This window comes from Phoxinus phoxinus (genome assembly GCF_949152265.1).
Source record: "Phoxinus phoxinus genome assembly, chromosome: 13".
Classification (NCBI taxonomy): domain Eukaryota; kingdom Metazoa; phylum Chordata; class Actinopteri; order Cypriniformes; family Leuciscidae; genus Phoxinus; species Phoxinus phoxinus.
The window spans coordinates 26,419,060-26,446,942 of NC_136888.1; the positions used below are offsets into that span (position 1 = coordinate 26,419,060).

The window sequence follows — 27,883 nt, forward strand, 5'->3', positions numbered from 1 at the left end:
GAATTATGATGTGCTTAAAATGGAATTTTTAATGTTCTGACAGCAGAAAATTAAATAGGGCCATGGTTAAATACACCCTCATGACCTCATTAGCCTCGAGCTAGCAGGCGATTAATCAACTGATTGGAGAGGCTTTAAGTATGAGGAAATCTCTGACGGCAGAGACCGCGACAGCTGAATCGCTGCTTCAGGTTATTTGTTAGAATTTTATCATGTTTTTTTCCCTTTACCTTTCAAAATGGCTTTACAAAGGTCAAGTCTTGCAAATAGCGCCTGTAGGGGTTGTTAAATAAAATCTTCTCATGAATCCTGTATGGATGGTTATGTATTCAAGAAGTCGTCGAAGAAGTAATTTATAGGCTGTTTGTTGGGGGTAATACATTTCAGCAGAAAATGATTGACTCACACAGTTGACCATTTATCTCCAGTTGTCAAAAATATCTAGGTGTCAGTTCAGAAGTGCAATTTATTGCTCTTATGGAACATACTTAGAAATGGCATCTCTGTTAGGACTGAGAACTGCACTATAGGAAATCTTCCTGCTGCTCAGGCCTCGTGGTGAGGAAGCCTATAGAAACTCTGTAACGGTGAGATGGATGAGAGGGCTGAGGATCACAGGAACTGTAATTTATCACTCCCTACAGCTGGCCTACATGGCAGCCAGAGCCAATCAGCAGTAGCCAAATTGCTTTCTGCACCCCATTCTCACCAAGTGGAACTGCGTCTCAAAGCTCATGTAGAATCACCCAGTCCTGCTATTTCTCAGCGGTTCTGGCACAAGTGTTGGCTGGGTGTGGGAGTAAATACTATGTGTTTTGTGTCTGTGCTGAAGATCAATGTTACCTGGATCTGCATATTTCAGCTGTCAATGTCAAACACACCACAGTTTCAAGATTATGGACTTTTTATTACACTTTGCAACATTTAAAATGTCACAGCTAAAATAAACGAGATGATAATAATAATACAATGATCCTCTTTAAAAACATGACTGAATTGTATATTAATTAATGTAGTATCATCCAATATTATCTGTTTTTTTCTAATGAACTCTCTTCCATCCTCTCTTCCATTCTATCCACCCACACATACAAAACTTATAAAGGCTGAAAATTCCGTGAGAGTTGTTTTGCTTTAAAACATGCTCACATCTTAACACGCAAAAAATCATTTTCATCTTCAAATCACATCTTGAAAACCTAATTTGAAGTTCACTTGAAGTTCACATCTTGCCTCAGATCTGTTTACAGATTGTGGTAAGACGAGTGGACTTAACTTCTGAAGCTTTCGTTTCTCATTTTTCACTCACCAGCAAGCCCAGACGGGAATTTCTTCAGATTTTATGCACAGATTTACAAGGGAAAATCGGCAGAATTGTGTGAAATTGATTTAAACACGGTGAGCTGAGAGTATTGGATTTTGATTGATTGCTTAAAGCATTTTCAAAATATTTTAGAAATGAACACACAAGGGGCAGGGTCATTTTGAAGAACTTTGAAAATAACAAGCATTCAGATGCTACAGAAATCAGTGCAGATTCCATGTGTGGAGCAAGATGAGCCACCACCACACAAATCTCTTTAAAAACATCCCATATCTAACATTACAAAACAGCTGCTTGAAATGACAAAATCTGGTTAAAATCAAGATCTTGTGAGCTGCCATTTGTGCATCTGAGCATCAATGGCATTTGAACACTTAGCCTAGATGAGTAGCACTTTACAAAATATTCTTTCAAATAGTAAACTTAGGGCTGAACTCCTTGCTCAGTAGTAAAATGACCAGAAGAAAGATATTTAATCTTTTCCTGGTCTGAACTAACTAAGATTTTCTTCTTTCCCCCTAACACTAAAGTCTAGACATTTTGGTCAGCTCTGGTCACGTGTCAATGACCTCACGGGCCGGTGAGGGCTCCTCTGGAAGGGTGGTCGTTGCGTTTGGTAAAGTTTGATTGTGTGGCACAGAGTTGTGCTGTATCTCCATTGCAATCCCAGCAGGATCTTGCGGGGGAAACTCCTTAACTTGTCGTCGGTACTCCAGGAAGGTGCAGGCCTTAGTGGCGATGGCAACGACATTCTTCCCGATGAAGATGGTCGAGACTCGGCTGTCTTGGAACAAAACCATGTTGACACCTCGGATGAGGATGGTGACTATGTTGATGGTCACCAAGCTGAGGACCGGGTAGAGCATCATCTTCTGAGGCGACACGTGCTCGCCCTGCACGCTGATCTCGCTCAGAGAAACGCAAGGCAGGATGAGCAGCAGGATGTAGCAGTAGAAGAACATCAGACCCTCGGCCCAGATTGGCAGACCTGTCCGCTGTGGCTCCCAAAGGTTAGCCTGGATGTCCAGGACATCCAGAAGGTCAAGAGCCACCCAGAAGAGTCGACCCCGCATGTCCTCCTTCTTCCGGAAGGTTCTTACGTACTCCATGCTGTCGAGTGCGACCAGGACGAGGTACAGTCCGGGTACGCAAACCGATAGCAACAAAGTCAATGCTTTCCTAGCTACCGTCTCCAGACTTTTACGGTCAGCCTTGTAGTTCTGGAAGACGAAGTAGAGCTTGATTTCCAGAACGAAGATGTAAAGGAACCAGAGGATCATGGCGTAGCCACGCTTCGCAGTCCTCACCTCAGCACCCACCCACACCGCCACATAACGCAGCACTATAAGAAAGCAAATATCTCCGACCAGGACGATGATGCAGACGCCGATTTTGCGTGGGCCCTGGTTCTGCTCCACAAGGTAGGCATCCATGAAGGCCATGCTGGTCATGATCACAATGGTGGTTAAACACACATGCCGCTTGTCGGGTGGCGGTAGAACCATGGTGCTATCTGTTTATCGAAGTAAAAAACGAACAAATCGTATCCTTCAAAAAGTAGCAAGGTTAGTTCATGGTGTGCAAACTGTTGTCCATCGATGCTGGTGACTGAGGAGCCCGTTTTGCAAAGCTCCACACAGTCCAAAGACCACTCTTTACCGCATTTTCGAGCCTTACATGGCCTCCACACTAATTTAGTATCAATATCAATTTGATTCAATGTGACCGTATTGTATAAATCTGTATGTGTATCCACTGCTGAGGCAGATTGTGTCGATTTCCTACCGACATGGGCCTGCTTGTCTGTGTCAGCTGACCCATATAAACAGCATTGCTGGACACTGTGCCGTTCTCCTGTCGTCACTTACTCCTGCATCGGAGCCAAGGGTGCACAGGAGTATCGTCAGTCGTGAAGACGGAAGGGGAGGTCACAGCTCTCTTTCTGCTCTGCCGGCTTGAAGCATCTGTTAATTAAAGAAAGAAAAATGTGTTCACTTCAGAGGATGTTTTTGACCTCGTTCCAACTGATGAAGCTTTAAAACAAAACACTAGGGGTCACTGTGGTAATTTAGCACAATCAGGTGTAACTAACCATCCCATGAGTCCTTGGGTTTGTTTCACATTTCTCTAAAGCCTTTTATGTTGAAAAGGATTTAGCTGTTTTGAAGGGCACTGAATTTGTCATGTTTAAATATCCAAAAAGGAATGTGTTTCTGTGTGTAAAAGTAAGTCACTTACAGTACATAGAGCGGGTTGGCGGATGCAATATAGCCTGAATTATGATCTCAATGTATGTTTCTTCCTTAACATCTGACCTCATTCCTCAAGTTCTTACCGTGATTGAACACTTTTGAATACTTTTAATTGAAAATTCCTCCTTTTTGTATGAGTTCTATAAGCTCGAACTCGCTATGCTGCATTATCCATATTTAGGTATGAAAGTGTCAGCTACTAGAATATCATTCCCTAATATTCCTATGAGCTCTGAGTCACCAGCTTCCATAGCAACGGTTTCTATTGAGAGAGTGATAATAAGTGATGATGAGTATAACGCAGCAGGGAACCCTCGGATTTCTGGAAAGCGAGATATTATTGGAGGTGCAACAGGCAGAGGGTGTGCACTCACTCTGATATCTTGGTGTGAGGTGGCCTGATGTGAATGACAATAATCCCCCCAAAAATTTCAACTGATTCTTTGCAAGTTTCAGTATGCATGGGAGACACGAAGTGTTAAAATAAACTGCATCACAAATGCTGGCAAGCAACTGTTTTAAGATAAAGCAACTCTTCTGAATGCACTGTGTTCTTATTAAGACTCAACTCACGGTCACATCTGGATGTTACTGTGACAAGATTTCCTCTTCAGATGGAATATTAGGGAACAACACATACATTTAAACAAGGGATTAGCGTTGATCTAGTGTCTTGTGTATGAAATTCCAATCACAGTAACATTTGTTTTGCACACTACTTACACAGCGGTCCTTCTCAATCCCCTATTGCTAGTTAGTTCACGTCAACGCCGCTCGTGTTTGGTATATTTGGAAGCAAACACAGACTATTTGCTCATATGTCTTCTCAAGTGATTGATTTCTATCTCAAAGAGATAAAAATCATGCACATAAATCCGTACACTGAGAGAAATACATGGATCCACAGAAAAAAATATAGAGTACATGTGGCAGTATTTCTTCTATTGTGTATCTGCTGTTGTAATTTTTACCCATACATTTATCTTTCATCTTGAATGCATTTAGCTTTAGATGGCCAAGTGCACGTACTCAGAAAAATTCCCTTGTTACACATAACGTGACAGTTTAAATCAAGTTTCATTTTTTGATCCCACCAATATAAAAATATAACAAAGTAGAATGACATCTGTCATTCTACTTTTCTAATGACATCTTTTTTCCAATGACATCTGTTCTTTTAATATGACTGCTCTTTTAAACTCCTCAGAAGAAAATTTGGTTATGCATTGTGCCTCTACACTGCTTTCGGCCTCCTTCTACTTCCTTTCTATTCTATTCTAGTGCACAGATTTTCTTTTCTGACAACGTGACTCTTTGACCTTCTGAACTCTCATCTGTTCAGTTTCAGAACGCGCAGCTGAGCGGAAGATTGAACTATTTATTTTGGAGAGGGTGGAGAGAACCACAGATTGAGACTTTAAATACATCACACAAAGCATGATTTCTGGATTAATGTTTTAATTATGTATTTTGACATAAAATACTCTGAATTAATTACCAGATACTTCATCAATCCTACTAACTAGAGTATAATTGTTGTGATCGGTGAACCCTGAGAATAGTTCCCGCTCTCCACCCCATTATTTACAGCCCTGTCTCCAATGAATCTTGAATAACAAAGAAGGATGGCTCAAATAATATTACGGTACATGTACTCACAGATATGAAAAAAGTATCAATGTTAAGCTTCTTTGAATATGACATTCTATATTTTATATGTGTCCAGATATTAGGTATTTGTTTTCCTTGGGTTGTCTGTCTTATTTTATGACAGATCTCACATACCTTGCAGTATTTTCTGCACTTTCACATGAAAGTATATTTATTGTAGATTTCGAACAGAAATCTTTGTGATGGTTTGCAAAATAGAGAAAGTGTGTAAATCGGTTTCTGACTACTTTGAGAGATGTATCAACACTGTATTCGATTTTTAAAGCCATGTATCTGTATGGCAAGTCTATATCCAAATAGTCAATCCATATTTTCATGACTTTTCTATTGTTAGTGTTAAGTATCGTGTCTCTTTTATTGTAAATTTAGAGTCAGATAATATTCCAATTTGCTCCATTATGTTGTAATTTAAGCCAATGTTTTAAATACTTTTCTATTTGGCTTGGTTTAATTGAGTTTTTATCCTTTATAAGATTTGGTTTCTAAGGAAGTCTGTTTCTGCCTACGACTAAAAAAAGGTCATTTTGAGATAAGTAAAGCTGTGAAATATAAAGTCGAATTGGGAGATATAAAGTCGCAGTTATAAGAAAAAAGTTTCATCTGTGAGAAAGAATCAAAGTCACAATTATGAGAAACAGTCACACAATTGCGAAATATAAAGTCAAATTATAAGATATATAAGTTGTGGATATTAAGTTTTACTCAAAGGTGGAAAACAGTCCTCCATAGGTTTCTAAACACAAGCATAAAAACAACTATTTAACGTCATCTCATGGTACAGTAGTTCATGGCTTTTGGTAGAGGATCTTGCATTTCCATAGCTGGTTCTGAAATAGTTCTAGACACACAAGCACACGCACACACATTCCTCCCCCAATGTACTGTACTGTGAGTGAAGAGAGAAATGGAGTGAGAGCATTAAATCAAGAGTTTAATTAAAGTGGCAAAACACATGGGAGCAAATAAGTGTCTGGAGTAGTAGAGAGCGAGCTCATCAGGCCAATCAATACACACATGAGGAATATGAAGCAGACAAACCCTAGACACTCACGAGAGCCAATAAGGCAAAGCATTACAGGTAGTGCTTCCAAATGCAATATATAAACATACTTACACACACACACACACACACACACACACACACACACACACACACACACACACACACACACACACACACACACACACACACACACACACACACACACACACACACACACACACACACACACACACACACACACACACACACACACATATATACTATATATAATACAATTAAATTAAATATAAAACATTATGGCAGGCGCATCACATTTTAAACTGAGCTGTCTGGCACCCTCTCTGGTTATTTACACATCCGTTTTTCCTGGCTGACACAGATCTAGAGACTTCCAAACAAGCTTAGCAGAGAAAGTATGGACAAAGCTTACTAAACAGTTTAAACACGGGGTGATTTGCATTCCGCATTGCGCGGCGCCGGAGACACTTTATTAATTTTCAATGAGCACACAACAAACTTTCCCGAAAGATATTTTCGAGAGAAAGTTTATAAATGATTTTGAATGTTTAATTTCTCATGCATACTTAACAAATAGAAAAACAAAATAGTTTATTTAAAAGCCAGAAGCCTGTGGCTCTGTCACACATTCACTGGCAGCTCGGCAATTAGTGAGGGGCTGCTGAATACATGTATGTATGCGTTTGTAAAAAGTGTGTGTCACCATTATGTTCAGTTCAAGGACTTTTAGTTTGTATTTCTTCAGGTCATGCCTTCCTTTGTTGTGTTCCCACCACTCCTTAGTTACTATGGTCACCGCATTATGAGTTCTGTGTTTTAGCTGTTTGACTAAACTGTGTTTGCTTTAGCCTATATCTGTACCTTAACAGACACTTTCTATTCGGTCACCGTTATTTTGAAAGTGTTTGCTGCCTGCCTCTTTGGAATTATTATTAAACCTTGAGTCGTTTGGAACTTTATTCATCGATCTACCTTTGTCTGTCTTCCTGCAAACACTGTCAGTATGTACACACATGCTTATAGGTTGCTGTGTTGCTGTGGTAACAGGCATTCATCAGACCAATACCCCAGACCCCCAATAAAAGAAAACAATAATGAGTGTGACTCTTATTTCTGCTCAGTATAATGAAAAAAAAAAAAAAAAAGACCCTCTGTGCTTCAACTTGAAGTAGAGGATTTCGTGCTCTTTCCCTCTTTTCATCTTGGTGTTATTACAGCAAAAGACTCTGAGATCAGACAAACCGTAGTTTTAAAGCATTTTCTGTGGAAACACAGAATGGATATATGGCCTGGTGTTGCAAAACATAAACACAGACTGCTGTCTGAACATTACCAGCGCATGATCTGTGTTTTCGGTGAATATGGCACATCTTCACTGCGAGTATAAAAAGAGATTCGACTAATCATTATATGAATCAATTCAATGGTCAGTTATTCTTATAGAAAGTGATTCAACCATCAATTATTCTAACAGAAATTGATTTAACACTGAGTATTTCTTACACACAAAAAAAGAATCAACAGTTAATTCTTCTAGATTTCATGAGAATGTGACTTCTGTCATATACAAACTGAGGTTGTCCTTGTATCTCCTCGCCTCTCTGCCCACCTTTATGTGGTCCTTCATCCCCCAACCCTCATGAGCCAGGTCTCTCATCCTCCTCCATCTCTTTGGAGTCCTCTCCAGAGCTGTTTCATACTCTCTTTCAACTCTCCTACTCATTGATTGACCTCTCTCCCTCTTTCCACTGCATTCCTCCCCCTCATTCACTTAATTAAAACGGCGAGTGTCTGAAAATCTGAGAGGGGCTTTGTAAGGTAATGAATGAGCAAGCATTCTGCTCTAGTTGGGAAAATCTTACACAAACAAAAAACAAATCCAGGTCACATTTCACATCAAAACAAAACTAAGATATTATTTTTGCAATAAGAAAATAAGGCCTATTATTTTTGCTTTTTATTTAAATTTTCTAACACTATTTTTGAGACAATTATGTGCATTTCCCTCCCCAATTTATTCCCTCCCCAATTTTGCATCTGTATGCTGTATTCATTTTTTTATATAGCCTACTGTAGTTCAATATACTGTAGTTGTGTTTTTTTATTTAATTAAGTTTTGTTCAGTCAATTAACAGCTGTGAATGTTGTCCAAGAGCCCAAATAACAGCATCAATGGCACAGTTATTTAAGCTATTTATAGGAATATTTTCATGTAAAGACTGTATTTATTTTCAATTAAACTGACATTTTATCTGTTTTGTCTCTTTATCTGTCAACATTATAATTTGTTATTTTACATTAAAATTTTTGTAAAAAAATTCCCCTCTCATAACTTTGAGATATACACTCGCAAATGCAAATTATAAAGTCCGGATTGCGGGATATAAACTCGCAATTGTGAGAAATTAAGTGAAAATTGCGAGATATAAAATTGCAATTCAGATTTTTTTTTTATCCCATTGCAATTGCGAGTTTATTTCTTGCAATTCTGACATATTTTCTCAGAATTGCAAGATATAAACTCACAACTGTGAGTTATAAAATCCATTGTCTTGTATTGCGAGTTTACAACAGAATTGTGTGATACATACTCGCACTTGCATGTTACAAAGTTAGAATTGCACGTTCGTATCACGCAATTCTGAGAGAGAAAAAAAAGTTGAATTGTGAGATAAAAAGTCACAGTTATTGCCTTTTTTTAATTTTATATTCCGTGCCGGAAACAAGCGTCCATAGAAAACCCTGCTGGCACAATGTAAAAAAAAAAGTTAAATTTTAAGTAAAATAAAATTTCTGATTTTGAGGATGAAATATGTCCTAGGCACGTTCTTGACATTGGTTTCCTCTGTAATTTTTTCCCATGTGACCGTGTATGTATCATTGCCACTGTGAATGGACTCTGTGAGTAGGTCAGTCAGGAACAGACAGGACCGGAGGGGAGGAAACAGAGCTCAGCAGAATCAGATAGAGAGCTTGACGGCCTGAAGGCCTCTCCAGTAATCATATCAACATGTTCATCCAGCCTGGCAGCCGCAATGAGCAAAAACTCCCCGTGGAGCTATATCAGCAAGAGCAGTCTGAGCTCAGCTACACAGACTCATAATGCTATCTTGTTTCTGCTCAGAGACAGGCCAAGACCCATCCTTTAAGACAAAGAGGAGGCAAAGTCCCCTCTGTGGGTTTGGCTATTTTAGTGAAACGTCAGTTCATCTTCCATTTGATGTTTACACGGTTTTTAGTCGTATGGAACAACATTTGCACTATAAGCTGCAACACTGTAATGTTTGTGCATACTATCTATCAAAATCAAATCACATCAAAGCAGTGGTGGCTGGTGGGTTTTCAAAATAGAGGCGGCACACTAAATTGTAGCAGTGGGGATCCCCTCTTCAGGATTTTTCCCCCTTAACTGCTTTAAAATGGCTTTTGGGGGGTCATTTCTTTTCACTTTTCGGGACCTTCTATCCTTTTAAATATCCGTGTTAAAGGAGCATATTTCGACTGTTTATTGAAGCAGATTGCTGTCGCCTATATGTCCAATTTCAGCATGGGGTCTTCCTTCATTTTTAATTTGTTGCTGCTGTTCGAATGGTAGCTTGGTAAATTTGTTGGTGATCAAATATTCAATATCTCTACTTTACATAATTAAGTTATTGGTACATTATCAGCAGAAGTTCAAACTAATATCATGTAATTTAAATCTCTACATTGATTTGTTGATATACCAAGGGAGGCTAGAGTCTTCGGCAATGTTTTTTTTTTTGCTTCTTTCTTTTTGTTTTTTTTTAGCAATGGAGGCAAAAGTATCTGGCTGTGAATTTTGCCCCCATCCCCTTCTCTATCCACTCAGACCTTAGTACAGTTTTCCCGAATGATTGTAATTACATCGGCACGTTCAGGGAGGAGAAGTGGTGGTTCCGACTTTGATAACATTGTATGTTGTTACAGTTACAGTAGTGAAATTACAAACAATAAATACACATTCTGAGGCATGAAATGAATGGGATTTTTATTAACATTACGTTGTCCTTCTCCCATTTTCACCTCAAAATTTTAAGTAGGCTGTGTCTCTCTCTCCCCTGATGAGCTAGGTATGTATTTCTAAAATAGGTAAAAAATGTAGGGGTTATCTTTGATCCTGAATAAAATTTTAATTTACAAAATATATTCTGTAGTAAGGGCTCATTTTTTTCCCCAGCTGAGAGGCTTTGTAAGCTCAAAACCTCTCACTTTTAACTCTTGTGCTGTCCTGAAAATTGTGTGAATTGTGTGTTCCCGGTCAAAAATGGCCGGTCTTTTAAACCTCTCATTATGCTATATTATCACCAAATGCTGGATTAAATCTTTTTGTCAACTTGTTTTCTTTGAATTAGCGGTTTTGTATCTCTTGTTGGAACTGATTGATCATAGGCTTCTTCATTGAGCATACGCTTAGTTTTTGAGTGAAAAATGTCAAAAACATAGCATAACAAGAGATTTACAAGCTATTTAAAAGGGCATTAAAAGTACATTTAAAAATTTTGGGAAATCAAAAGCAAAGTCAGTATTAGCATTTTGGTGAAAAAGAAAAATCTCTCCAGGTCAAAATGACCAGACCACAACATCATTTAGAGACTGTTATCCTTAGTAATAGGCTTGGTTTTAGTAACACTTCAAGGCCATTTCACACTACACAAACTGACGCCAACCAACATAGACAGTCACCAGATTACAGTAAATCACTTCTAAGACAATCCACGACCAGACACAAGCTGATTCAACATGTTGAATCGGCTAAATCATGCTCCAACAGTCGCCGACAAGGGTAACACACTGATCCGACAAAACCCAACAAAGAATCTATTGCCATCTGTCAGTGCAGTGTGAATTGGTCTTCGTTTGTTGAAATAAATCTTAGCCTCACTTCATTAGTTACCAGTAAAATACAGAATTGATTTAAGATTTTAGTATTTGCATGTGGACTTGCCCTTATTTATATTTTGGATCTTCTTTGTCTTTGTTCTTCACTAAGAACTCTTAGATCCTCCTCTCAGTTGTTATTAACTGTTCCATAGTCACGATTAAAAACCATAAATCCTTTTCAATACCGGCACTAAGGCTTTGTAATACTGTAATACCAATTTCCCTCACAATATCTACATTTGATACACCATCTCTTAATACTTTTTTTTCCTCAGGCTTCCTACTTGTTGTATTACCTTTTTTATTGTATCCTGTTATTTTATTGTTGCACAACAGTTTTATTATTTATTTTATTTATTTATTTTGCACTACGTCTAATGTGAAACACTTTGGTCATGTTGTTTTATGGTGCTATATACCTAAACATTTTATACTTTGCCTCAGTAGTAAATACAATAATACAGTAAAAGCATATTAAGTTTTAATTCGTACCACTGGCCTATTATTTATAGTCACCTTCTTTTTGGGCCATTAACAATCCTCAGTCTGTTGGTATAAAGATAATGGCAGAAAATTGCAACTTTAGTTTAACAGCGCTCATAAGATCTCCTCCCGTTATATACTGGTGATTATTTTCTCATATTTTTTTGAGAAGGCATTCTGCAATCTCAGAGAAAACACCTCCGGCATGTACACACTGCAAAGTTTAAATGAATCAGCTAAATTACTGTGTATGTAAAGAACAAGACCAAGCACGCACATGGCCAGAGAAAAGACACTTATGAAAGAAAGAAAGAAAGCAAAGGAAAGCCAACTGTCACCAAAAGCCGGATACATAATTTTTTTTTAAAAGAACGCAGCTGTTCTCAGATCTGTGGCACGAGTTTCCGACTTGGCACAATGCCTGAGCTTTCAATATTTTGCACACTGGAACACAGAGGAGTGTAAAAGAGAGTGCATTACGTCTGTCTGGGATGTGCCTCAAGCACTACTTCTGCCTCTCTCTTTTTGCCGTGACCTCGTTCATTCTGTCCTTTAAATGCCTCACTTCCACTTGTCTCCCTTCCTCTTGTCTCTGTGGCTGCACTCGGAGCAGCTTCATCCCTATGAAGTGTGCAGTAACAGGATCTGTGATGACTGGTTCTGTGAGGGGGACCCTTAGGGGTGCTGCTTACTACTGTTGCATGTTCAAAGCTCTCTCAACAGCCTAGAAACAGCAGACGCGATGCCATGTTGAATCCCTTTCCGCGGTTTAAACACCGAACGCCGCTCGTCATCTGCCTAAATAATCAAAGTAAGACCTCCCCGGATGCCAACCAAAGCCGTCTGACAGTCCCCATGGCGCCTGAAGATGGTTGACCTTGCAGCATCTGCTGGAGCGAGGAAGAATGGGAAGGTATACACGCTGTGATATGAGAAGACGGATATAAAGACTGCATCAGCATACTGTACACTCTCAGCAGGACCAGAGGGATTGTGGGAAGTGCGCAAAGAAACCAGACTCTACAACCTTGTGTCGCACAGAAGGCAATAACCAGCATATGGATACTTGATGATATACTCATTCATGTCACACAGAAAGTAGGCACATTTTAATATTGTCGTCACTAAATTAGCAATACTTCCAAATATCCCTCAAATTTACAGTACTGTTTAAAAGATTGGGTTCAGTAAGATTTTTTTATGTTTTTTTAAAGAAGTCTTTTATGCTCAGCAAGACTGCATAAACAGTAATATTGTTTAATATTATCACAATTGTTTTCTATTTTCATGTATTTTAAAATATAATTTATTCCTGTGATGGTAAAGCTTCAGTGTCACATGATCCTTCAGAAATCATTCTAATATGCTGATTTGGTGCTGAAGAAAAGAGATTAAAACTGTTGCATTGCGTGTTATTTTTTTTGGAATCCGTTATTTAAAAATATCAGGAGTCTATGATGAATAGAAAGTTCTGATGAACAGGATTTAATTGAAACAGAAATCAATTGTTACATTATAAATGTTTGTGCTGTTACTGTTGATTAGTTTAATACATACTTGCTTAACAAAAGTCTTAATTTCTCTCCAAACTCCTGTGAGTTGGCTCTATGAATAGTTCAGAAAGACGAGTATAGTTCAGAGAATACACTGCCCTATAATTAACAGCATTATTTAGGAGAGAGATTTTTTTATGTACTTTTTTTAGAAGTTTAGCTATAATGAATCACAATCAAATAAAAATGTATTGTTTTCTAATCGATACAAGCACATTCCAGGGCCCTTGCTGCAACAGTGGAGAAAGGTTTGCTACATTTCGATTGGACTTTGGTGGACTAGCACAAACAAATGTCCAACACCATCAGATAAGGATGCAAGGACAACTCACAGACACCTCAATCGTGGGAAGGACAGGACTTCCCATTGGTCCACAGCCAGTTTCTGCCCTGCACCCATCATGAGACTAATCCCTAACGTTTAAGCCAACCACCATAAAAATTCTTACGGACTTTTTGGATGCAAGAGCAGTGGCTGAAACAAAGGGAGGCCACAATAAGCCATCCAATCCATTCATACCTATGTTCGGAAAACTTAAACTACACATTAATTTCATACTTATTAAGGGAAATAACAAATAAGTGTTCTCAGTGACGGCTATCTGTAGTGCAACATCGTCATCAACAAATTAATCCGGTGAGACAATTGCAGATATACCATTCAGAGTCTCCCATCTGGAGAGACTGTAACAGATACACCAGCAAAGGTGAGACAGAAACAATTACAGCACGTCCTGAGTCTCAATGCCAAAGAGACAAAAGCAAATTGACAAAATTCTGAGTGTCTGGCCCAGAGGCAGAAGACACACAGACACATTTGCAACACGGTTAAGCTCAGGAGAGCAAACCTCAACTTCAAAGTATTCGTCTGCGTGCTCCAGATTGTTAAGGAACTTGCACCTACTTCAGGGCCTCATCTGCCTGTTCCAGATATTAGGACATTTTTTAGTGCTTCAGGAAACCAGCATCCCACAGAGCTTTTGTGTTCAAGGCTGTTGAAACAGATTCTAGCTCATTTTCCCAATGCATTGTTACAACCAGAGGAAAACATCACCGCCATCGGACTGCTCACTCGACCACGTGGAACGTAAATATCACTTAACCAAACCTCTATCCAGAGACCTTGGCATTGTTGTATAGTATCAGTATATGTTTTTCTAATTTACATTAGAGATCATACACCTGATTCTAGTTAATAACAAATAATCTTTCATTTATTTGTTTGATGCACAATAAGGTTCTTCACCTTATTAGTTTCAGAGACACAATAGTTTATCTTTCTATAAGATAACGCAACTCTAGCCACAATCAACTTAATCGTATTTTATGCATCATATGCACTTTATTCCTTTATCATTCATGGTATTCATTTATTAGTTTTGCTGATTTAGTCTTGTTTGTCTTTTTGTTAATATAATGCATTTTATTACACTTGTGTTAGTAATTAGTAATCCAACAAAGGTTTGTTTTCGCACGTCAAGCAGGTTTGGTTGAGCTTCTGTTTATGTTCACTGATCAATGGTAATGTCAGGGTTCTGCCCTGGCAGCTTTGTCTTTGTTTCATGCATCTATGTTTGTGTTGTGCTTAAACATGTGGTTTTGTCTTTGTTTGTGTTGGCCATGTGCTCCTCTGCCCCTGCCTCCTTGTTTCCCTGTACCACACCCCCTTGTCTAGTTGTGTCCTCATTTGTCTGAGTATTGTCACCTGTTCCTCATGTTCTCTGCTCCCTTGTTTGGATTCTCGTTTAGCTGAGTGTGTTCACCTGTCCCTTCTCTGAGTGTGCTCTCCTGTTCCTCTTGTTCTCTGCTCCCTTTATGTGTTTTGTGTTTTCTGTCTTGTGCTGCAACTTACTCAGCTAGTGTCTCTTTAGTTGCATGTTCATGTCATGTGCTTGTGTGTTATTTTCATGTTTGATGTGAGCACATGGCTTGTCTCGTTATGCTGCCATGTGCTAATCTAATGTCTGACCCCGCCCATCTTGTTATCTTATTATTGGTTCAGTTTCCCCACCTGTCCTCCCTCGTTACCTGCCTTGTTTGCTGTCCCATTTATTCCCCTTGTGTTTGCTGTCCTTTGCCAGATCGTTATCGCACATCGTCGCATGCTGTTGTTACCCTGCCTGTCTGATGAGTCCTGTCGTATGTGTGTCCAACCAAGTCTAGTCTATAGTGTTTTCCCCCACGGGGTTGTTTCTGTTTTGTTTTACTTTACTTTAATAAAGCTCATATTTCTCTGCATCCTTGAGTCCTCCCTTCAACCCTACCTCATCCGTGACAGAACGATCTGGCCAGTTCAGGACTCAGCAGAATGAGCATCAAGGTCCTGCCACCTGCTAACATCCGGGAGAGAATGGCTCGTCATTGTGGTCTCACTGCTCTTCGCCAGGATGGCTTTGAGGTGGGGGGTTTTGCCCAATTCTTTTGGACCATGTCTGTGGGGCTTGATTATAATGACGCTACTCTCAAGGACATTTTTAATTCCTGCTTGGATGACCCCCTGCCTGCATGGGAGATGGATTCTCTAAGGGTTCTGGATTTCTGGGGTTTATCCAGGTATCTTAGAAATCGCAGTAAGTGGGGAATGCCAAGTCTACCTGTATCTGCTTTCAACAATCACTATGCCCTTCCTCGCCTGTCTCGTCAAGTGTATGATCCTCTTCTGGCTTCTACCAAGAGACTAAGATCCAGACGAAACAGGGAAGTCCAGTCCACCACAGCTACCCCAGAGTCAGTCAAACCAACCGCCGTCTTCTCCCAGGCATCCAGGTTGGTTGAGTTTGCTGTAGATCCTACAGAGGCAGCCCAGCACACCGTATCTGCCCGCCGAAAGAGGAGGAAAAAGGCCTGTGCAGAACAATCTACGATTCTCCATTCTCCAGCTCCAGGTCCAGTAAAATCAATTTCTAAGCCGTTGACTAGTAATGTCATTCCCTCTGAGACAATCTCTGCCAGTCCTGTCATATTCAAAGAGGCCAGTTCCAAGATGCCTGTTGTCATTGCTGCAGAGGCCTTCTCTGAATGTCTTACAAGTCTTGTCAAGTCTCTAGAAATTTCTGTCAAACCTGCCGTAACCACAGAATTGGAGCCCGCTGCTGTGAGGGCGGTCCCCGAGCCCGCTGCTGTGAGGGCGGTCCCCGAGCCCGCTGCTGTGAGGGCGGTCCCCGAGCCCGCTGCTGTGAGGGCGGTCCCCGAGCCCGCTGCTGTGAGGGCGGTCCCCGAGCCCGCTGCTGTGAGGGCGGTCCCCGAGCCCGCTGCTGTGAGGGCGGTCCCCGAGCCCGCTGCTGTGAGGGCGGTCCCCGAGCCCGTCCCAGTGAACGTAGTCCCAGCACCCGCTGCTGAGAGAGCAGTTCCTGAGCCAACTTCAGAGGAAGCTGTTCCAGAGTCCGCTGCTCTAGGTCCAGAGAGCGCAGTCCAAGAGGGTGTTCCCGAGTCAGTCCCTGTGCACGCCAGCGCAGCCCAGGAGGGCGCTCCCGAGTCAGTCCCTGTGCACGCCAGCGCAGCCCAGGAGGGCGCTCCCGAGTCAGTCCCTGTGCACGCCAGCGCAGCCCAGGAGGGCGCTCCCGAGTCAGTCCCTGTGTACGCCAGCGCAGCCCAGGAGGGCGCTCCTGAGTCAGTCTCACAACCTATTTCCAAGACCTTCAAGCCTGACAATTCTGTCGTTGCCCCCAAGTCTGTCAAGCCCAGTTGGAAGTCCAGACCAGTTAGGCCAGTTCCTGTAATCAAGAGTGCCTCCTATCAAGTTCCCATTCCTCCCATCCCACCCTCTGTGTTTCCTGGTTATGGTTCCCCTAAGCTGGCACCTCCTTTGTCGGCCTTGAACTTTTTTCCCGGTTCTGTTCCCACCCGCCCCATTCCTCCTGTGTACCCTGGTCAATTTGGGACTTTCATGTTTACACCCTACCCGCCCCCCCAGTTGTTGCCTATGTGGACTTCTATGCCGGTTTTGGACGCCTGGAGGCGTCCATTAGAGCGGGGGTACTGTCAGGGTTCTGCCCTGGCAGCTTTGTCTTTGTTTCATGCATCTATGTTTGTGTTGTGCTTAAACATGTGGTTTTGTCTTTGTTTGTGTTGGCCATGTGCTCCTCTGCCCCTGCCTCCTTGTTTCCCTGTACCACACCCCCTTGTCTAGTTGTGTCCTCATTTGTCTGAGTATTGTCACCTGTTCCTCATGTTCTCTGCTCCCTTGTTTGGATTCTCGTTTAGCTGAGTGTGTTCACCTGTCCCTTCTCTGAGTGTGCTCTCCTGTTCCTCTTGTTCTCTGCTCCCTTTATGTGTTTTGTGTTTTCTGTCTTGTGCTGCAACTTACTCAGCTAGTGTCTCTTTAGTTGCATGTTCATGTCATGTGCTTGTGTGTTATTTTCATGTTTGATGTGAGCACATGGCTTGTCTCGTTATGCTGCCATGTGCTAATCTAATGTCTGACCCCGCCCATCTTGTTATCTTATTATTGGTTCAGTTTCCCCACCTGTCCTCCCTCGTTACCTGCCTTGTTTGCTGTCCCATTTATTCCCCTTGTGTTTGCTGTCCTTTGCCAGATCGTTATCGCACATCGTCGCATGCTGTTGTTACCCTGCCTGTCTGATGAGTCCTGTCGTATGTGTGTCCAACCAAGTCTAGTCTATAGTGTTTTCCCCCACGGGGTTGTTTCTGTTTTGTTTTACTTTACTTTAATAAAGCTCATATTTCTCTGCATCCTTGAGTCCTCCCTTCAACCCTACCTCATCCGTGACAGGTAATATGTGAATAAATGACTAAATTAAATCTGTTCATCATATAAAGCGATTGTGTCTCTTCAGAAAATTTGGACCAAACCGCTTAATTCATATGGATTAGTTTTACAATCTCTGTGTGGACTATTTGAAGAGTCAAAGTGGTAGTTGCGTAGATGTCAAAGCAGGGACAGAAAGCTTTTAGATTTCATCAAAAAGATCTTCATTTTTGTTCTGAAGATGATCAAAAGTCTGGAACGACATGACGGTGAGAAATTAATGACAGAATTGTCATTTTTGGGTGAACTATCCCTTTAAGTGACGTGATCAAAACTCGCAATATTAATTTGGTGCCCATAGACCAAATCCTTACAGTTATGGTGCCTATTTTAAGCCTAAATCACTACACCCAGCCCTAGACTTGGATCATATCTAGGAAGCAAAATATCATAGAGATTTTAGACTTTTATGACTTTAGCAACCACACAACTATAGCAAACACTAAAAGCATTTATAGTGCAGCACTAAATTTCTTCAAATTTAGTTGAATAAGTACTGAAGATGTATGTAGACAAGAATCTGGGCATCAAAATCACAAGACAATGCTAATTAACTAAATCACAAAGGCACTTTCTTAAAACAAAATCAGACAAAGACATTTCACACCATTTAACCAAAACAAAGGTTTTGACAGTAGGTGTTTTTTTTTTTATAGAAAACTGAAAATTCAAATTCCCTTATTGCAACAATTATTCGCAAAGTACTTGACACTTCCTACATGGAAATCTGAATGCAGCCCTACAAAATAATGGCTTCCAGTGACAGTTTTCAAGTCCATTGAGAGCTTTTGTCAAAAAACTGCTGTTTTTCTCCTCAACTTAGCATTTACCCCTTAACCTATTGATTTGTCTCTTCGAATGCTGCCATTTCATTTCACTGCAAGTGGAAACACCCATCACAAGCACCTCACTTAATAAGCTGTCTTCATGCTGTGCACTACTCTGTGAGAAAAAAAAAAGAAAAAAAGAGAGGAGAAAAGATTTCAAAGAAAGGTTGGGCTCTCTTTGGTGTTAAGACTTTGTTTCTGATTCCTATTCTAAGGTAGATGACACATAAAGATCAGACCACTTTCATAGTGAAGGATGTACTGTAAAACTTTATTTAATTCTCAGAACACTTCTTTTTGTTCTTATCTCACTCCTCTCTCTGATACTTTTCCTTTAACATCTTTCCTTTGCAGATTGTTCATTTTGACACTCCCAATTAAATCTAACATCACTTCCTTGTTACAAAGTATTCTCAGGTCAGCCCTATAGTCTAATATGTATCTCTCTCACATTTAAAATCTCAGGTTCAGCTTTTTTACAGTGTCCTAAACCAGGAGTTTTCAAACTTTTTTGATGCCAACAACCACCAAATATGATTATCCCCTTGAAAAATATAAAAAAGAAGAAGAAGAAGTGTGTGTGTGTGTGTGTGTGTGTGTGTGTGTGTGTGTGTGTGTGTGTGTGTGTGTGTGTGTGTGTGTGTGTGTTTGTGTTTGTGTTTGTGTTTGTGTTGTGTGTGTGTGTGTGTGTGTGTGTGTGTGTGTGTGTGTGTGTGTGTGTGTGTGTGTGTGTGTGTGTGTGTGTGTGTGTGTGTGTGTGTGTGTGTGTGTGTGTGTGTGTGATATTTTGGAGCTCGACATTGATTTTCATTTTGAAATAAATAATAAAATGTGTAAAATTCTGTGATAAAATGTGTTCCACAAAATAAAGAAAGTCATGCATAAAACAACATCAAGATGAGTGAATGATGACAGGATTTTTTTATTTTACCATAAACTATTCTTTTAATAGCTTTATCTTGTCCAGAATAGTGAATCAAGCTCTAAAATCACATTCAGTGGAGAATCTTCCTTACAACTTCATTCTGAGATATTGGAATAGATATTAGATATTAGAATGCAGACCGTGTCTCACTGGCAGGATTTATCTTTTAATTTCTCAGCTGCATTGTTGTACTGTCTCAGTCATTCCCATGGGAATCTCAGCCACAGAATCAGGCAAAGGCATGAGGCGAGACCCAGAAAGCTCTAGCGCTTACTATTTATGTCTTTCTGGTTAGAGATGACAGGGAGGCTTTAAACTCCAGAACTTTAGCAAGCCGGGCATTGGGAGTCTTCTCACGTCCACGAGATTCTTTATCTCAGCGTGACACAACTGTCCCCAGTGCTGTACTAAGAAGGAGAAGAGTATCTCTTCTCTTCCACTCTTGTGCCTCCTCTACTCTGTTCACATAAGAGCTGGAGCTTTGAGCAACCCAAGGTGTTTGCAGCACAACGGCTTAGACACGTTAAAGAGAGACGGGGGACTAGGATTGTGTAAAGCTGAAAGACTAGAAACCGATACAGCCCACAGTGACTGAGGAAAATATATGTGACCTTTTAGGACCACTATTAAAGGTGCACAATGTTTGTTCAAAATTAACTCAATTTAAATAATCCTTCTTCCAAACTACCCTAATTCACTAAGGTATGCACATTATAAGTGCTTATATTTTAAACTGAGCAGGATTTTCGCTTTTCGTGTAAAATCAAGCACTTAATTAAGTAACGTCACTCATCTGTGCTTGTCTCGTTATATGCGTAAATAGAGAAAAATTGCTACGGCTACTTTAACGCCTATGAGAGTGCCATAGTTGTGACTACTCACTAGGGCTGGGTATTGACACAAATTTCACAATTCGATTCGATTTCGATTTACAAGCTTGCAATTCGATTCGATTTCGACTCCGATTCGGTTCGATTCAATATTGATTATTTTGGGTATCACGTAGAATACATGCCAAATTTTCTCAAGGAAAACAAATCTCTTAACTAATGCTATAAACTATGGGAGTCATTTGCAGCCTAGGCTTCATTAGCCTACTAATGAAAGGTAAAAATGTACTGATTTGTATACAAACACTTAAATTACACTTTTATTTATTTTTATAATAATAAAGTTACGTGAAATATAAACATTTAAATGGTGGCTGTCATAAAAACTTGCCAGATTTATTCAAACATGCATTAAATATTGAAGAACATTAAAAATTATAATGAATACAGGTATGTAATATGGTGCATATATTTAGCAAAATGCTCCTCTCTAGAGTTAATTTTTCTAGCTGACTAACGAGTTTATGGTCACTGGATATGGTTTTTCTGAGGTAAATGTGACGTTACATGACATTGTTTACAAGCTGTTTTACTGACGTCTTTTCACGGTTGAAACACTGATTGAGCGATTCCATGTGACATGATACGATTTCGAAAAATGGTGTACTCTATCTTTTAACACACTTTTAGATGCTCATTCATGTTTATTTAGCTCTGTAACTGGTATTATTAAGGTGGAAGAGAAGATCACGTGCTTCTCTTGAGCTGAGCTGCGCCAGAGCGATCTCACGCCACAGCGCCAAAACGGTATTTATGTTTTTGAATTTCGTAAGAAAATGGACGTAATTTGAAATCTGAGACTTTGTTTCATATCAATAGTAACAAAACACAAAGATTATTGCGATTTATTGGATGGGGTTTATTTAGGGTGACCAGATGTCCCGAAAAATTCGGGACAGTCCCGAAATCTGAGCTGTTGTCCCGAATCCCGAATCCGGCCCTAATTGTCCCGAAAATTATACTTATATACAAAATCTTGAATAGAACTTGTATGATAAAACATTAAAAACTGTCCGTGGAGGTTGAGTTTCTTTTTATCTTAGAAAAAAAGAAACAAAAACAGATGCCGCAGCCAAAAGCAGCCAGTGTATTATGATATATGAGCCAGCCCCCGCCGGCCGGCGGCTCATTGGCTGCGGGCTGCGGCTGCGGCATCTTTTTTTGTTATCTTTTATTTCTAAGATACCGAAGGCGCGAATTTAGATATGTATTTGTAAGCTAATTTTCATTCATTCGTTTTGTGGACATGGCTGAACTGGAACACATCGCTCAAATTAATGTTTCATTATGTTTAATTTATTTGACAAGTAATTTTATATCGTTTGACCAGCAGGCGTCACCAGCGCGCGGTGTTTACAAATTTTTTTTTGAACACTAAACCCCCCCCCCCCCCCACCCCCCCCACCCCCGGTCCCGAATTTCAACCAATCGCATCTGGTCACCCTAGGTTTATTGAAGATCATTATCTATCGTGAAGGGTCATTTCATTAAGGTTGTTGTAGCGCTGTGCTGGAATTTATTTTCAAGGACGTACCATCTATTAATGGGTAATGCTACAGTAACGTCTTCAGCTAGTAAGCTAAAGATCCTTTCCACCTAAACTGGTGCTAGTGAATGTTTTATGATCAGTAGGATAACCATATTCATCCGCACAGTAGAGCACATGTAGAGCCGAAACACAGCCAAAACAATGATCTTCCGCAAAATGCATGCATTTTGCTTTTTAACCGCTAGAGGGCCAAAAGTTACATAGTGTACCTTTAAAATCCAAAATCATTCTGGCATTTACTTCACTTTAAGCTAAAAACTTAGGTTTCTACTGCATTATGGGTCACATTTACATTTCTTGCCGAAGGGTCTAATAAAAAGTGTTTTAATTATGTTCATGATATTTACCTAAGCAGGTGGCTAAGGATACAGACTTAATGCTTTAGGTGCATCATATTTTATTAAACCACATTGGGGGAAGTTATGTGTATGGAATATACTGCAATACAGATTAATTATCAGAAGCCTGATGAATCTAAGCAAATATTTAAAGGGATAGTTCACCCAAAAATATAATTCTCAACCTCAAGTCAATCTATAATTGTATGCTTGAATGAAATGCATCTCAGTAAGCTTAGAAACAGGCTCATGACCACACAAGTCTCACCATTTTCATGCTTGCTACACTGAGAGACAACAAATGGAACGACTTAGAGCTCCAAATCTGCTACAAAAGAGGCAGTAACCAGTGCAATCACACATTGTGGCACATAGATGTTATCTTCGCAGCCTCTCTCTGTCTCTCTCTCTGACTCACTTTATCTTTCCCTCTCCGTCTCTGAAAGGTGATTCAATTCAGGCCCCACGCGCTCCTAAGCGGTTGCTGCTCTGAGGCTCCCCGGTCTCTGCCTTCATGCCGCTGTTATAGAAGAGCTGCACTCTCCTGTCCAGGTAGATCAACAGAAACACCACACAGTCACACTCCATTCAAGTGTAAAATTATAATAGCTATATTTTAGGTGACTCTGAAAGGCAGACCAATAGTGCGTAGTAAGGCAAGACTTGGTGTCATGGTGAATTTTTATAGAAGAAAAAAGTCTGGAAGGAGTCTTCAAAGCCACGTGGATTCCCAAGTTGATTTCATTGTCAGATATTTCTAAGGTAGAATGTGTTATGAACTGTCATCCAGCATCAGGGAAGAGGACCTGACCTGATATATCCGTCACAGCAGAATACGTTCATTCACACAGCACACGAGTCACGACACACAAAGGCAGACGCAAGCTAGCTCTAAAATGACATCTCACACACTGAAAAGAACTCCATTTGCTTTGGAACATTTGTCATGTGAAAGTATGTTGGCTACTGTACCATTGTCATGATGCCAGAGAACTAATAGATGACTAGGTTGTCATGGGAACTAATGTTCAGTTGGGACAATGAATTACTCTGCTAAAATTGGGCACAGTAGATTTTTTTGGGTTCAGACTAATGCTATTGATTACGGTGCTTGTAAAGCAGCACAGTATTGATATTCTTAGACATTTTGTTTGGGGATTTTTCTAAACCCCTAACCCTAAGTATTACATTTCTGCAGTTAATTCAGCCCAAACCACTTTACATATAGACCCCAAGACTTGAAATAATATCCCCCATTAGCACATGCAGAAACTTACATTTTCCAAGAAAGATATTTATTTTGTTAAGGACAAATGACAAATGTTTGAATGTTCTACCTCAGATTTGTGAAAAGTTCACCTGTTTGGCAAGTGTTTGTCATGATATGTTCTGACAATAAAGAGTAGTTTTAAACCACAATTAACGCTCTGGTTTCTACAACTTTCACTTAGGAGTAAAAATCTGCCTTTAAACTTGAAAGAAATAATGTTTTGACATTTGTCGTGATAATTATCGATATCAACTGATATAAAACAATTATCGTGATAATTTTTTTCCGCCATGTCGCCCAGCCCTCCCTCAAACATGCAAGTCTGAGACTAGACCTAAGCCTTGTCTTTGAAATCAGGCAAATATGTGCTTATCTAACTTAAACAGTATGCACTTCACCAATAAATTCTGAACATAACTGCAGAATATTAAACATTCCTCTCCTGTACTTCAGCACTGCATAAACTGTGTTCATTGGAATTATGTAGGTTTACTGTTACCTAGGGAGCAACTCACCAAGTCGCCTCCTTCTAAGAAGTTGTTTACATGGCAGATGAACTCAATTCTGATTCTGATATAACAGTGCCCTGGAGGCATATGTGATCACATATGAACAATCTAGAATGACAGCTACCCCTTAAAAGTCCTTCCAGCATATTAAAACACACACACACACACTCTAGTCTAGAGTAATCCAACTATCTCTAATGAGCACAACCAGTCCATCTTAACCATCATTCCACAGTGCTGAAGGGTTGTGCTTGTGCATTCAGCATGTTGTCTCATGGGCACTGCTGCAGTGTTTGATGTGGGCATCCAGGCCTCCTACTGATGCAAAACTCAGTGGAAAGGACTCCATCCAGCTAACCCCAGTCAAATGCTTCACTTCACAAAATGGCCTTGCCAGCTGTCCATGCTGACATTGTGTCAGTAATTAGCCAGTGGGGGGTTTGGACTGGCAGGGAGGCAGCTATGCCTGTCTGCCTGCAAATGGAGGCGGTCATGTCACACTTATGAAACCCAGAGGGAGATTGGAAACCTGCAGGTGGAACTTCCGTAGCCGGGGGGAGAATGTACCGGTCATACTTATGTCCTGATAATGGACGGACAGGATAGTTGAGGGGGGTGTGACACTCTGAAAAACCAATTCAGTTGTTATGCACAGGAAGTGAGATAAAGTACTGATTTGCCTGCAGCAAAGCCTGGCAATTTTGTGTGCCATAATCAGATCAATGTGAGAGGTAACTTAAAGTCATCATGAAACTGACCCTGTGTACTGTCTTTTCTGGTCTAATTGTGAGCAATTCATATTTGCACATTATTTCAAAGAAAAATTATGTTTTTAATCTTTTTTTCAAAATGTAATAACTTTCCAGCCTTGCTCGTTCAATCACCTGGCTCTGTTCCGGTAGGCTATAAACGGCCAATTTTCAAAATCCAATCAATTTCTGATGAAAAAATTATAATAATCCCATCCCACAATACTGTTTTTTCTTGTTGAATTTCCAGCTAAATCTAAAAAATATGACAGATATAAAATGGGTTATGAATGCAATTTTACATTAACTTTGCTAGAAATAATGTAACTGTTTTGGTCTTGACTTTTTTTATAAGAGTTATTTCTTTCCCACATAAATGTCTCTAAATCACTCAAGCAGTTTACTAATTTGTTTGGGCTTACTGACTATATAAACTGTCCGGTGTGACAGGCACAGATACTCAAGCACTCAAAATATTACTCAGATGACATATTTCTTACTCTCAAAGATTTCAACAATGAATAATGAAACTGTGGTGTGGTCAGAAGGAAATTATGTATAGTCAACAAACATCGACCAACCAGGCGAGAAGGAAAAGGAGACCTCAAAATTCAAACATTCATAAGGGAATAGAGTTATCGGATGGGGGAGAAGTCACAAACTAGGTTTTGAATCAAAATTCCAATTACACAAATGTTAATGATTGTGTAATGTACGTTTATTTCCATGTGTAGTTCAAAACATTTACAAATGTTTGTTGGCCAAAACAACGGTTTGGTTGAAGCCTATGCGTTTCCTGGCCAGTAGGCTATATGTTCAATTGCGTTTTTGTAGCAAAGCCTAATAACTAAGATGTGTGCCTAAATACACTGACTTTGAAAAAGTCAACTTGTAAGCAAGGCTGCCGATAAAAGTGCATGCATGGCCAAGAGAAGAGGTGAAGGGGTTTGAGGATCCCTCAGGTTGTTTATGTGTCACGTGAGGCTCCTCGCGGCTTCCCACAGAACACACTGCAGAGCGCGTGAAAATGCCCGCGGGCTTCGAGCCAGCATTGTAAGTGCATGGAAACGGATGGAGGATTCGTTTGCAAAACCCCTTTAAACCCTTCGAGGAGCTAGAATTATATTCAGTCAATGAAAACAGAAGCAAACCTCAAGACCATTGTTTGAAATACTTAGAGAAATATATGTAGTGTGGAGAGTCGAGACTAGTATTTCTAGCCAGTGTGTCCTCGTGGAACGTTTATGAATGAATCTTTTAACGAATCGTTCTCGTGACCGTTTTTCTCTTCTTCCAAAAACGGTCTCGAAACGATATTTATAGTGGTGTCGAACGTAATGAACGAGGCATCGCATTTGTGAACATCTTCTGAACGAGGAATGTTCAGTTCGAAATGAGTCAGTTTAGTTACAAGAAGGATGAAGGTCCTGTTCAGGCTAAAAATGACTGATGAACATATTAAAAATGGCATAGTATGCTACATAATTTTATAGACTTTGTTATAGATTGATTAAAATCATGCCCAGCAGGTATAAAGGACGAAAAAATATTTTTGTCATTTGTATACGGTGTGTTTAAACTCTTTCTGAAGTCTTACAGTAGGCTAGGCTATAGCCTACACTGAACAAATGGTAACCTAAAAATTTGCTTCGTATGGTAACATCGAAATTAATCGTTTTTATTCTAATTAAATTTTTATTTAACATTACTGAATCAACATAAATATATTAAGTTACACCAACAAAACAAATTTACAGGTAAGATATCTCTTTGACGTAACAATTGCAGGTTACCACATTTTACAGTGCACATTTGTTTATTATTGTAATGACATAGCTAATAAAACTTAATAAAAGGCAATTCTGAGTTAACGATTCGAGTGAACGATTCAATTATTCACTTATTTCACAGTAGCCTCGTTTAATCTCCAAAAAGAGTCAACAAATCCTTTAGGTGAATTGGATTCAAAAGTGTCACTTCTTAGATGAATCAAAACCACCATCATGAGAGGAGAAACAGTTTGTATCTTACTTTTTAACGCTTATATGGTGATATAGCCAATCTGTAATGATTATGAAACAATCTGTATTGTATAAAGCACTATATAAATAAATGTGACTTGACTATTAACGAGATTCACCCCAAACTACTCAAATAATCTACAATAGATAAAAAAAAAATACATTATACTTTATTATACAACAGTGACTATCATCTGTCAAAGCCTCGAATTTTGCTTTCTTCTTTCATTTAACAGTCTTTAGCCGATAGTTTTGCAATCTCACAATCCCATTAGTTAGCTAAAAGTGCTAGTTGTCTCAGTAATTCATGAACGGATAGGCTACTTTAGCCACAGAAACTGCTCTAAAACTCGAACCTATTAGAAGCACCGACATAAATCACAATACTTTTTTATCCACATGTACTCAGCCAGCCATTAACTAATTGTCCTTCATGCAGTCAGTTCAATTAAGTTGATATTAATTTAGGTAGCACAACGCGCCTTATGTGCTCGCCACAGCTCATTGCACAACGGGTAATTCATGATTTTGACAGGAAACCCTCCCTCATCCGAACAGACCGTTCAGCAGACTGTACCTCTGGCATCCGCTGTCCACGGTGCTGATCCACTCTGAGACGAGATTGATGTTTCTAGAGTGATTTAATCCGCATCAAGCGCGCGCTGATGGAAAACAAGAGATGTCGTCTCCAAAAGAATGCAACCCCTTGTCAAAACTAGTGAAACGCGTGTGCACCACACCACTGAGAGAGGAAATAGACACGCGCGTGCGGGCCGGTGCTCGTCAGTCCGATCCACGGTACTCTCTCTCTCTCTCTCTCTCTCTCTCTCT

At 39.9% G+C, this 27,883-nt stretch overlaps 1 protein-coding gene across 1 annotated transcript; it reads right to left on the minus strand.

Annotated features, from left to right (window-relative positions):
* Positions 1–889: 889 nt before the first annotated feature.
* Positions 890–27,872, minus strand: tmem121aa (transmembrane protein 121Aa). Its single transcript, XM_079633477.1, has 2 exons — positions 27,630–27,872; positions 890–3,288 (listed from the first exon to the last, which is right to left on the minus strand). The coding sequence occupies exon 2, from the start codon at positions 2,827–2,829 to the stop codon at positions 1,879–1,881; it is 951 nt and encodes a 316-aa protein (XP_079489603.1). The 5' UTR covers positions 2,830–3,288; positions 27,630–27,872; the 3' UTR covers positions 890–1,878.
* Positions 27,873–27,883: the final 11 nt, after the last annotated feature.

What these genes read in the sequence shown, in the direction of transcription:
- tmem121aa (XM_079633477.1), bottom strand. Translation starts at nt 2,829, where the DNA reads ATGGTTCTACCGCCACCCGACAAGCGGCATGTGTGTTTAACCACCATT.